Below are 13,115 nucleotides of genomic sequence, written 5' to 3' on the forward strand. Positions count from 1 at the left end.
CGTCTAAAAATTGTATTACAAATATGCCAAGAATACTTTTTTTTTGGTAACAAATATGGTAAGAAAACTTAGTAGTTTATACTTTAAACAATCATATTAAGTAAAGATTACAAAATTTTACTTTTACTTTTGAAAATCTTCAGTTCTCTTCCCTTTAATTTCCCTTGCAACCAAGCGGTTGAAATCTGAACGATGAAGTCACGTAGGAGATCTACACACCAAAGATGAAAAGAAAGGGGCCCAGGATTTCTCCAGGGGATTACCCTCTGATGCTAAAGTCAGAATACAAGCTGTTGTGTTAAGAACTGGTGATCAGCTGTGGTTCGGCGATAGCCACCTTGGTTCGGTCCTGCACAGAGAGTAGTTAGCACAAGAGTGTCGTAGACTAGGCTTACGCCCTTTCGACAACTCATATGGTGTCTTGGGCACAGACTTGCTTGGAACCCTGTTTAGAATGTATATTGTCGTTCCCAATGCATATCCCCAAAATGACAAGTGCAGTTGAGAATAGGTGAGCATGGATCGAACCATGTCTAATAGAGTTCTGTTTCTACGCTCTGACACACCGTTTTGTTGTGGTGTGCCTGGTGTCGTCAGCTGTGATAAGATCCCCTTATCTCGTAAGTGGTCCAAGAATTCATTGGATAAGTATTCACCTCTTTGATCAGATCTGAGGCATTTAATACGCCTATCTAATTGGTTCTCAACCTCGGCTTGGAACTCTTTGAACTTTTTAAAGGTTTTCGATTTGCGAGCATAAGATAAACATAGCCATAAAGTGAATAGTCATCAGTGAAAGTGACGAAGTACTGATAACCCTGCCTAGCAGTGATATTCAGTGGTCCACAAACGTCTGAGTGGATTAAATCTAATGTTCCGTTGGCTCATCCTCCTTTCTTAGGAAACGGTAACTTGGCCATTTTACCTTGTAGACATGATTCATAGGTTAGAAATGGCAGAACCTCTAGACTTTCAAGAGGTCCATCCTTAACTAACCTAGTTATCCTGTCTATCCCTATGTGGCCTAGTCTAAGATGCCATAAATACGTTTGATTATCTGGAGAGTACTTTCTTTTCATTACATTAACATTCATGCTAGAATCACCGGATTCATTCAACACAGAATTGAGAAAGTAAAGGTCATTCAATTTAAAACTAGAGGCAATAAACTTGCCCTGAAGAGTAATGATCATATCATTATCAAATGAAACCTTATAACCATCATCAATAAGTCATGAAACCGAAATCAAGTTCCTACTAAATCCAGGTAAGTAATAACAATTATTAACTTTCAAATAACCAACATTGCTAAAATAAATGAAAAAAGTTCCTACAGCTACTACTTCAGCTTCATCTCCAGTTCCAACTTTGAGGGTGAACTCATTCCTTCTTGTCCTTCTGCTCCCCTAAAACCCCTTCAACTTATTGCAAATGTGCACGGTGGACCCAAAGTCCACACACCACATGTTAGTTGGTCCAACCAACATAAGAGATTCAGAAACAACAAAAGATTCAAAAATACCTATCTCTGGCTTGTCCTTCTTCAAGGAAGCTAGGTCCTCTTGGTAGTTTCTCTTCTAGTGTCCAGTCTTGCCACAATGGAAACACTTTCCTTTGTCAGTTGTGGCCTTTATCTTCTACACTCCTCCCTCTTTCACACCGGTTGACTTGCCTTTCTTGCTTTTCTTAGTCCTCTTCTTTTTCTTGTTCTTTAAACCCTGAGAACTATTCTCAGTAACAAGAGAAACAACCTTATTTTTCTTAAGCGTACTTTCTGCTACTATAAGCATGTTAGTAAGCTCAGAGATGTTGTTAACCACTACTTTATTCATGTGGAAGTTCATGATAAAGGAGCTATAGGCGTCAGGAAGTGAGGCAAAGATAATCTCTATCTTGAAGTCCAACTCAAATAGAGTACTCTTATTCTCCAATCCAGAGAAGATCTTGGTAAGCTTCATCATATGATCCTGGATTGTGGTATTGTCATTCATCTTTGTAAAGAATAGCGCTAAGGAGATTTGTTGGCGTGCAAGACGATCTTGCTTGCCAAAAGTCTGCTCTAAGTGTTCCATCACATCCTTGGCCGATTCCAGGTCATCACAAGAGCTCTGGAAATTCTTATCAATGGAGCTAAGAATATATGCGGTGGCCAGACTTCTCTTTGAAGGTCTCCCAAGCCACATAGTCATCACCTTCAGTGGTGTGGGGTAAGGGAGGTCCATCAGTAGAAATGACATGGTGGATCTTCTCTGCCTTCAGAACGAGTATAAGCTTTCGCTTCTACTCAGGGTAATTAGTCTCGGTCAGTCTATTATCATTAAGTAGGGAATTGAGGGCGGCGTTGTTGGTCATATTGATGGTAGTTAGGGTCTACAAATAATGTACAAGAAATTAATTAGCAACCATACCATCGAAATAAGTAAGGAAACATGCATCACATTCCAATGGTAACTCACAAAATCAACATCCCTCCCAGCCGAAAATGTGAATTGGAGACTTCTAAGCCTTTAATATGCATAGCTTAGCCTTTTGGAGTTCATTATGTATATACTTTGCTGTCAATACCCGAATATAAGGGTTGACCTTCAATATACTTTGGCCACCTGAGTGACAGCTTAGCCTTTCGGAGTTCACTGCACACTCAAGTCTAGTAGGTACCTATCTCCTTAAAACAATTCATGGCTTTTAGGTAATGCTAACACTCAGGCTATACCTATTTACTATGATTGTTTCTATCACGCCGGAAATGGGAGCATGCTACTTATCTACTGATCACTAAAGTTAGCCTTTCGGAGTTCCCAAAGTGGTCTATGGATAGTCCATTCTCTCATACAGATAGGAGGCCACGGGATTCTAACCGTTAAAGATTCCCGCACTATTACTTGCTTTACCTAGTCGAGGGCAATAAGGTAATTTTAACATTACTACGCATTAACCATGTTACTCTTAATCATCATACATCACAAGCAAATATTACCCTATGTACTTGTAGCATACCATATAAAGCCAATAAAGTAAGCAATAATATGGTATGGTCATGGGATTCTCGAAAGTCTTCAACTCCTTGAAACTTGAGAAGCTCCCACTCAAAAATTTGTCTTCCTTGAAGTCACATTCCTCTTCTTTCATCTCAAATATGATCTCATGTCTTCAAGCGGTTAAATTCATTGGACTTTAAAATTAAATTACATCTCATGAATTTAAAATAAAGATTAAAATTTTACAACTATTTAGAAAACCTTGGAAAACCAACCCTCCAATTATAGGGCTACCCAAGTGGGATACAACCATTTAGAATGGGGTAAGAAGAGAGGGGGGAAATTAAGAAGTGATATAAATATAAAACAACCATCACATACTTAATCCCATGACCATTCCATGCTACAAAACAAATGGTTAGATCAATTGCTCAAAATCAAAGTGCTAGTACCACATAAATCTCATAATCTCACTTTTAACTCTTTAAAAATGATTCAAGTATCAACTTTAATACCTAATACTTGGATATGCAATCTATACATGATAGGTAGGCATGTACTCAAGAAAGCATCGCATTCTTTATATTATCTCATGATAAAATGCAATGAGGGAAAAATTATAATTTCATACATACTTGTTTAATTACACAATATCAAGAACTATTCTGAAATTTCTTTAATTAAACGACGTTAGAATAAAAATACATTTCGGTTCTCATAAAACTCGATGTCCAATCAATTCTCAATTAATCACTCCAAGTGGAACCTTAAATTTAAAAATAAAATTTGCATATATTTCATTCAAAACATATATATATATTTTTTTTATTTACAATTCGGGTTGGCCCAAGTGGTCCGATCCACATGGACAGGCCCAGGGGTCAAACCCATGTGGGTCGGCCCAAGGCCGAACCGTGTGGGTCCCATGGGTCCAACCCATGTATTAATAAAGTGGGTCCCATGGGTCAATTTGTAATTAAATAGAATCCTATTTTAATTTGGACTTTCCTAATCAAGATAGGATTCCTATTTAAAATCAATTTCCATTCATGAGAGAAAATAGTTAGAGTTCAATTCCAAATAGGAAATCAGAATCCCACTCCTTTTAAATTCTCATTATATTGTGAGCAACTTAATTAGATTTAGATTCCTATCCAAAATAGGAAATTAATTCAAATACAAGTTTCTTAATCTAATTAAGCAATCTTGCTCACAAATCCAACTTTTCTAATCTAATTAGGAAACTTTGTTAAAAGTCCTATTGTGTTCAAAACACAATTAGAGCATCTTCAAGCAATCTCCATTAAAATAGCTTCAACTAGAACTCTATTAATAGAGCTTACAAGATAGAATTTGACATAAAGAAGATGAACTTTTTAAATCTACATCACATGCACACATAAAAGATTTCAAAAATCATCTTCTTCCCCAACCCCATGGACCCTTTTTTTTTTTTTTAGATGCAAGAGCCGCTGCCCACGCGGTGCACAGCAGCAGGCCACTGCCAGGGCCTGCGGTGGCCGCGGCCTGTAGCCGTGCGGCACGCAGGGCTGCGCCTGCGCATGATTGCCCGCCCCACACCTGCTGACAACCTGGCCAGCAGGTGCGGCTGGCAGGCCATGCCTGCTTGCCGTGGCTGCTGGCCGGTGGTTCCGATTGGTGTGGCCTCTTCTCGTTCGTTTCATATACTGTCATCTTCGAATTTTGTGTACAATACTCAAAATTCAAAAAACTCAAAACACAATAATGGAGGAAGAAGAAAAAGATTGCAAGTTGATTTTGACATGTGTTTAATGAAGAACCTACGCTCCGATGCCAATTGTTAGTGGCGGCGGAAGCGATGGGATTCTCATGTAATCACAAAATTTTATGAGCATGCAAGAATCTCAATAAACACTTTAATGTACTAACCTCAAGGGGAGAGCAAGGTCACCTAGAACACTCAAAAGGTGTGTTCCTCCAAAGGAATGCAACACTTGAAAAGATCTCCCAAGCTTGCCTCACCTCCAATGGCCAATAGTGTTTGAGGAAGAAGAAGACTCTCTTTTTCTCTCTCTAAGCTCTCTCACAATTTTGTGCAAATTGTTCTAATGATTTTTTCTCTATCATCATCAATAATCTTTGGCCTTAGGTCTCTTTACATATATAGAGATCTAATTGAGGAGGTGGCAAACCTACGGTCTAGATCTAACCAAGTGGTGTGATCCTAAAGGGTAGCCCATAAAATTATCCTAAATTACACATAAGGATAAAATTTATCCAAAATCATAGTAAAAGACAATCCTACCAGGGCTTAACCTGAAAAAACCCCTTGCGGTAGGTAATTTTATTACATTTTCTCCCCACACTACTAACACCTATAATGGGCCATTGCAACCATGGAATAAATGTCACCGCCACAATTCTGGTCCATTATAATTTATGACGAGAGTATGGAGGACTTTGATTGGCCATAAAACTCTTTGAAAACTCTTTTCCAAAATACATTTAATTTAATATTAATAAAATAAAATACTCTTTGCAAACACTTTACAAAATACCAAGGCCTTGGATTTGGCACAATCAAATCCGTTCACTCTCTTTTTGGTGTTCTCCCTTTAGGGGCAGTGAAAACTTTATTGAGCATCACATCCATAAATATTTACATTGTGCACACCGAGCAACCGATATTTAATCAGTCCTTTCGGTAGACATCAACCATTGACACTCCACAACTGTACGGAACATAAATAAAATGGCAAGTGTCTCTCAAGTACAGAGAAAATAACGACTGGAGATTCCTGTTGCAACTACAACTTGACGATGAATAATTCGGGAATCCCCATGGATCATGTTCAACACGAAATGTGCCTATATTTACATTTTGGTCCAATCACTATTGTAAAAGTGTAAAATATAGCAACTATAGAACAGATTGCCCAAATCTATCCGTAGTTGTGAACAAAAACGATTTGAATTGGGAAGATGTAATATATAATTATGACAAACACATAATTAAATAAAACTAAATTAATTAATTTAATCAAATTAAATCGGGTTTGATGGACACATAAACGTTAGATCCAACAATCTCCCATTTGTACATTTAAACCCAATGTCCAACAGGTTTTGTCCCCATGTTCTCAACATGTCTATTAAATACTATTGGAGTAAGTCCCTTGGTTAAGGGGTCGGACAAATTACCTACAAAATCAACTTAGGAAATCGATACGTCCCCTCTTTGTATAATCTCTCGAATGAGATGATACTTACGCTCCACGTGCTTGTTCTTCTGATTTGCTCTTGGTTCCTTAGCTTGAGCAATGGCTCCTTTGTTATCACATAACAAAGTCATAGGCTCTTTAACGAGGTCAGGTACTACCTCCATGTCAGCGAGAAATTTTCTCAGCTATACCCCTTCCTTAGCTGCTGCACAAGCTGCTAAGTATTCAGCCTCAATTGTGGAATCCGCCGTTGACTTCTGTTTTGCACTCTTCCATATGACAGCCCCACCTCCTAGCATAAATATCATGCCAGATGTCGATTTCCGATCATCTTTATTTGAGTGGAAATCAGAGTCTGTGTACCCTACTACTGATAAGTTATCTGCACCATAAATAAGGAAATAATCCTTTATTCTTCTCAAGTACTTCATGATGCACTTAACAGCTGTCCAATGTTTCTGTCTAGGGTTTGATTAGAATCGACTAACCATACCAACTGCATGGCAATTATCTGGTCTGGTACATAGCATTGCATACATGAGGCTTCCAATGGTCGAAGCATATGGAACCCCTTTCATAGTTTCTATGTCCTCAGGGGTCTGTGGACATTGTGACTTAAAAAGTGCTATGCCATGTCTAAAGGGAACGTTTCCTCTTTTAGAATCTTTCATTCTAGACCTTTCCAGAACTTTGTCTACGTAATTAGCTTGGGATAGACCTAAAATTTTGCGTTTCTTGTCTCTAACTATCTTGATGCCTAGTATATACGTGGCATCACCTTGGTCTTTTATCGAGAAGTTGGTGGAAAGCCATTTCTTAACAGAAGTGAGCATTCCAACATCATTCCCAATGAGAAGTATGTCATCTACATACAGGTAAAGGAAACAAACCGAACTCCCACTGAATTTCTTGTAGACACATGGCTCATCAATGTTCTGATCAAAACCAAACTCTTTGATCATTTGATCAAACCTGATGTTCCTGCTTCTAGATGCTTGTTTAAGTCCATAGATTGACTTCAACAATTTGCACACTTTGTTCTCTTCCCCATGGGAAATGAACCCCTCTGGCTGAGACATGTAAATGTCCTCATCAAGACGTCCATTTAGGAAGGCTATCTGGACATCCATCTGCCAGATCTCATAATCGAAGTGTGGCTTTGGCAAGTAAAATCCGAATGGATTTTAAGATTGCGACTTGTGAGAAGGTCTCCTCATAGTCTATGCCTTCTCTTTGGGTATAGCCCTTAGCTACCAGCCTTGCCTTATGTCTCTCCACGCTTCCATCGGCGCCTTTCTTCTTCTTGTAGATCCATTTGCATCCTATAAGCTTAATGCCTTCAGATGGATCCACTACAGTCCAAACGCCATTGGAGTATATGGAGTCCATTTCGGATTTCATGGCATCTAACCACCTAGTTGCATCCACATCTCTTATAGCCTCTCGGTAGGTGCAGGGATCCATATCTGTATTATCGGCGACCAGGTAGAACTCTTCTACTTTATTTGATTCCTCGCTTAAGAAAACCAAATGGTCAGGAGCCCTGATTGTTCCCCACTGCGCCTAGGCTCTATAGGATTCATCACCTGTGGTGAAGTTTCAACGGATGGTGGTGTAGGGACCATCTAAGTATCCATGTTATCCAACTCTTGAATTACAACCGGCTCAGTTCTAGGTGCAATTTGGTCATCCTCGAGAAACATGGCATGTTTACTTATAAACACCTTTTTCTCTGTTGGGTTATAGAAATAGTAACCCATAGTACCTTTGGGGTAGCCTAGGAAATGGCATCTATCAGTCCTGGGTTCAAGCTTGTCTGCATGCTGTCATTTCACATGTGAAACACAACCCCATACCTTAAAGTGTCATAGACTAGGCTTGCGCCCCTGTCGACAACTCATATGGTGTCTTGGGCATAGACTTGCTTGGAACCCTGTTTAGAATGTATATAGCCGTTTCCAATGCATATCCCCAAAATGACAAGTGCAACTGAGAATAGGTGAGCATGGATCGAACCATGTCTAATAGAGTTCTGTTTCTATGCTCTGACACACCATTTTGTTGTGGTGTGCCTGGTGCTGTCAGCTGTGATTAGATCCCCTTATCTCGTAAGTGGTCCAAGAATTCATCGGATAAGTATTCACCTCCTCGATCGGATCTGAGGCATTTAATATGCCTATCTAATTGGTTCTCAACCTTGGCTTGGAACTCTGTGAACTTTTCAAGGGTTTTGCGAGGCATTAGATAAACATAGTCATAACGTGAATAGTCATCGGTGAATGTGATGAAGTACTGATATCCCTAACTAGCAATGATATTCAGTGGTCCACAAACGTCTGAGTGGATTAAATCTAACATTCCGTTGGCCCTTTCTCCTTTCTTAGGAAAGGGTAACTGGGCCATTTTACCTTGTAGACATGATTCACAGGTTCGAAATGGCAGAACCTCTAGATTTTCAAGAGGGCCATCCTTAACTAACCTGTTTATCCTGTCTATCCCTATGTGACCTAGTCTAAGATGCCATAAATACATTTGATTATCTAGAGAGTACTTTCTTTTCATTACATTAACATTCATGCTGGAATCACCGGATTCATTCAAGATAGAATTGAGAAAGTAAAGGCCATTCAATTTAAAACCAGAGGCAATAAACTTGCCCTGAAGAGTAATGATCATATCATTATCAAATGAAACCTTATAACCATTATCAATAAGTCATGAAACCGAAATCAAGTTCCTACTAAATTCAGGTACGTACTAACAATTATTAAGTTTCAAATAACCAACATTGCTAAAATAAATGAAAAAAGTTCCTATAGCTACTACTTCAACTTCATCTCCAGTTCCAACTTTGAGGGTGATCTCATTACTTCTTGTCCTTCTGCTCTCCTGAAACCCTTCCAACTTATTGCAAATGTGTGTGGTGGACCCAGAGTCCACACACCACATGTTAGTTGGTCCAACCAACATAAGAGATTCAGAAACAACAAAAGATTCAAAAATACCTGGCTCTAGCTTGTCCTTCTTCAAGGAAGCTAGGTACTCTTGGTAGTTTCTCTTCCAGTGTCTAGTCTTGCCACAATGGAAACACTTTCCTTTGTCAGCTTTGGTCTTTTTCTTCTACACTCCTCCCTCTTTCACACCGATTGACTTGCCTTTCTTGCTTTTCTTAGTCCTCTTCTTTTTCTTGTTCTTTGAACCCTGAGAACTCTTCTCAGTAACAAGAGAAACAACCTTATTTTTCTTAAGCGTACTTTCTGCTTCTATAAACATGTTAGTAAGCTCAGAGATGTTGTTAACCACTACTTTATTCATGTGGAAGTTCATGATAAAGGAGCTATAGGCGTCAGAAAGTGAGGCAATGATAATCTCTATCTTGAAGTCCAACTCAAATAGGGTACCCTTATTCTCCAATCCAGACAAGAGCTTGGTAAGCTTCATCATATGATCCTGGATTGTGGTATTGTCATTCAGCTTTGCAGAAAATAGCACTGAAGAGATTTGTTGGCGTGCAAGACGTTCTTGCTTGCCAAAAGTCTGCTCTAAGTGTTCCATCACATCCTTGGCCGATTCCAGGTCATCACATGAGCTCTGGAGGTTCTTATCAATGGAGTTAAGAATATAGGCGGTGGCCAGAGTGTCCTTCTCTTTGAAGGTCTCCCAAGCCACATAGTCGTCACCTTCAGTGGTGTGGGGTAAGGGAGGTCCATCAATAGAAATGACATGGTGGATCTTCTCTGCCTTCAAAATGAGCATAAGCTTTCGCTTCCACTCGGGGTAATTAGTCTCAGTCAGTCTATTGTCATTAAGTAGGGAATTGAGGGCGGCGTTGTTGGTCTTATTGATGGCAGTTAGGGTCTACAAATAACATACAAGCAATTAATTAGCAACCATACCATTGAAATAATTAAGGAAACATGCATCATATTCCAATGGTAACTCACAAAATCAACATCCCTCTCAATCAGAAATGTGAATTGGAGTCTTCTAAGTCTTTAATATGCATAACTTAGCCTTTCGGAGTTCACTGTGTATATATTTTGCTGTCAATACCCTAGTATAAGGGTTGACCTCCAATATACTTTGGCCACCTGAGTGACCGCTTAGCCTTTCGGAGTTCATTGCACACTCAAGTCAAGTAGGTACCTATCTCCTCAAAACAATTCATGGCTCTTAGGTAATGCTGACACTCAGGCTATACCTATTTACTATGATTGTTTCTATTACGCCGGATGTAATACCCTGATTTTGGACTAGGGGTAATTTAGTCTCTTTACCTAATACAGGATTTGTGCAAGTTGAAGTGTAGGATCTTGGACTTGCTCGGGTGTACACATGATGGTAAGTAGTGTGCCCTAGTATAACACCCTTAATTTGAATTATTCATTGCTTAAGTGTAGAATTAGGGTTTTATTTATAATATATATAATTTGATTTGAAAAATAATTCATAATTAGTAACCTAGTCTTGTGGTTAGACATTTAATTCAATTTGTTAGTGGTCTAAGGTTCTATTCTTTAGATGTGCAATTAAATATTTTATTTTTATAATTTTATAGGGCTTAAAAAGGGGCTTCCACGATTCTAACTTGGAAGGTCTTAGATTTTAGCTAGAGAAGTATTATGGATTGATAAGGAAATGTGAGGTGGCAATCTCCAATTGGCTGGAAAGTCAATCTTGAAGAAAGAAAGTCTTCATAAAACAAAATCCCAACAAAAAAGAATTTAGATAAAATTAAACTACATAATCTAAAATTTTAATTTAAAAATCTTAAGTCAAGTTTCCTTTTAAAATATTTTCATTGGAGGAAAAGTAAAGAGATCTAGTTAGAGACTAAATAGAATTCTTCTAATCTCCTTCTCTTTTGTTAGGATTAAATTTTAATAACCAAATCCCAAACCCTATTCCCTTTATCATAAATTTGAGAGAGAGAGAGAGAGAGAGAGAGAGAGAGAGAGAGAGAGAGAGAGAGAGACAGAGGAAAATTCATGGACTATAGAGAGGAAGAGAAGAAGAACAAGAAGAAGGAGATTCGGACTGTACAGAAACAGACACTTGACGTTCAATTTTGATCCTTTTTGGAGCTGAATTGAAAAAATCTTATTTCATGATAAAATGTATCCTCACCTCTTATCTTTGCAACCCAACTTGAATCAGGCCAAACGAAGATCTAAACAGAGAGATATTGTTGATTTACTGAAGGTAAGTCATTCTGTCAAAAATCTGTGTTTCCCAAATCCGAGTTTAAGCAATACCTTGAAGTTGATTTCATCATTACCTTCCTCATGGGACTCCATTAAAGTGATTCTGAACTAGAAAGAGGTAAACATCATTGAAGCATTGATTTGAGGTCACCTATAGGAACCATAGTCGCTTCACACAATGTGAGTAGATCTTCAACCATTATACTTGGTATTTTTCTTACATATAAAATTTGTTTTGAAACATTGTTTTAAATCTAAAATTTAGTTTTAGATTGAGATTTATCATGTCAAAAATATATTTCATTCATGCTTTTACTCAATTAACTTGTTCACACATGATTGCTTGCAAAGAATAGTGATTTTCTTATGATTTAAATCACAAATGTGTGTGCATAATTTTTAATAATGTCATGATTATAGACTAATGAATCCAATGCTTATTTGTTGATAGTATGATGACAGTCTATGAATGATTCTTCATGATTATAACCTAATGCATGATGTTTTTGGATGATGCATAAAAATCTGATTTTGTTTATGGTTTACCTTTTAATTTTCATTGATGTCATTGTTGGATAAGTGATTGCGAAGATTTTGCTCAATCTTCCCTATTATTGTTCTTCACTTTATACATTAATATGTTGATGAAAGTTAGTGTTTTCAAACTTTATTTTCATTCTTTTCAATAATATGTGTTAGGGTGGAATTGGGGAGTCATGACCCTAAGTTCCGAACTTGGATGTATAGCTTTAAATTATAAGCAAATCCTTTATTGTTATTTTGTTGTTTACCTTACCGACATTGCTGAATATGTTGGGATAAGGATAAGTTGGCGAATTTTTGAGCTACGGCTTACCCTTATTGGAGCTATATGGACCACTAAAAAGAGGGAGATGATAAAAAACTCTCCAGGAGGGCATTACTAGTAAAACCTTCGAGGGCTTTGACTCGGTCTGGGGCAAGTTTGGTCACTAGTTTCTCCATTAGTTTCTTGATGTTGAGAGGGGACAGTAGTGTTGTAGTTGATCATAGCTTGAGTTCATACGCCGCTATCATGAGGGCCTTGACCAGTGTATGGTAACTAGTTCATACTAGTCCATTAGGGAGTGATGCGTTTGTTATTTTACGTTCTTTCGATATGGCTTTTGTTAATTGTTGTCATGTATACTTTTCATTATGGTAGTGGTGATAAGAAAATATGATTATGATCATTTTATTTTATTTTATTTTTTTATTATTTATATATACATATTATTGTATGTCTTTACATTTTGTATTACTTGTGCATGTTTTCACACCTGTATAGTTATTGTGGATTTACTTATTAAGTTTTTCCCGAAGATTACCCTCACCACTTTTCAGACGAACAACTTTATGAATGTGAACCTGGATGTGAGGATGTACTAGTGGAGGAGGTCCAAGGGGACGAAGCGTTTGGATTAGAAGAGGACAACTACTATTAGAAACTTTATACTTCCTTTAAATTTTAGAAGAACTCAGTTTGTTTGAGTTTAATTTAATTTTGGAGATTGTAACATTTATTTAAAAATTTTAAGTTTAATTTAGAAATTGTAATAGCTTAGTTTAACTACCATACTTTAGTTGAAGTCTTAATCTATACATTTTAGACATGTGTTTGTGTTTTGGTTCTACTCCGGTTCATATCTCCTTGACATAAACGATCTTGTGGACCGTCAATGTCCCTAAACCGCTAGGGTGGTTTTGGGGGC

The 13,115-nt window shown here is 37.8% G+C and overlaps 1 protein-coding gene across 1 annotated transcript; it reads right to left on the reverse strand.

The window, feature by feature from the left end:
- Positions 1-1,637: 1,637 nt before the first annotated feature.
- Positions 1,638-2,189, reverse strand: LOC122644759. The gene has a single exon (XM_043838146.1). It carries the CDS (start codon positions 2,187-2,189, stop codon positions 1,638-1,640), a length of 552 nt encoding a protein of 183 aa, XP_043694081.1.
- Positions 2,190-13,115: the final 10,926 nt, after the last annotated feature.

Source organism: Telopea speciosissima, chromosome 11 (genome assembly GCF_018873765.1).
Source record: "Telopea speciosissima isolate NSW1024214 ecotype Mountain lineage chromosome 11, Tspe_v1, whole genome shotgun sequence".
Lineage (NCBI taxonomy): Eukaryota > Viridiplantae > Streptophyta > Magnoliopsida > Proteales > Proteaceae > Telopea > Telopea speciosissima.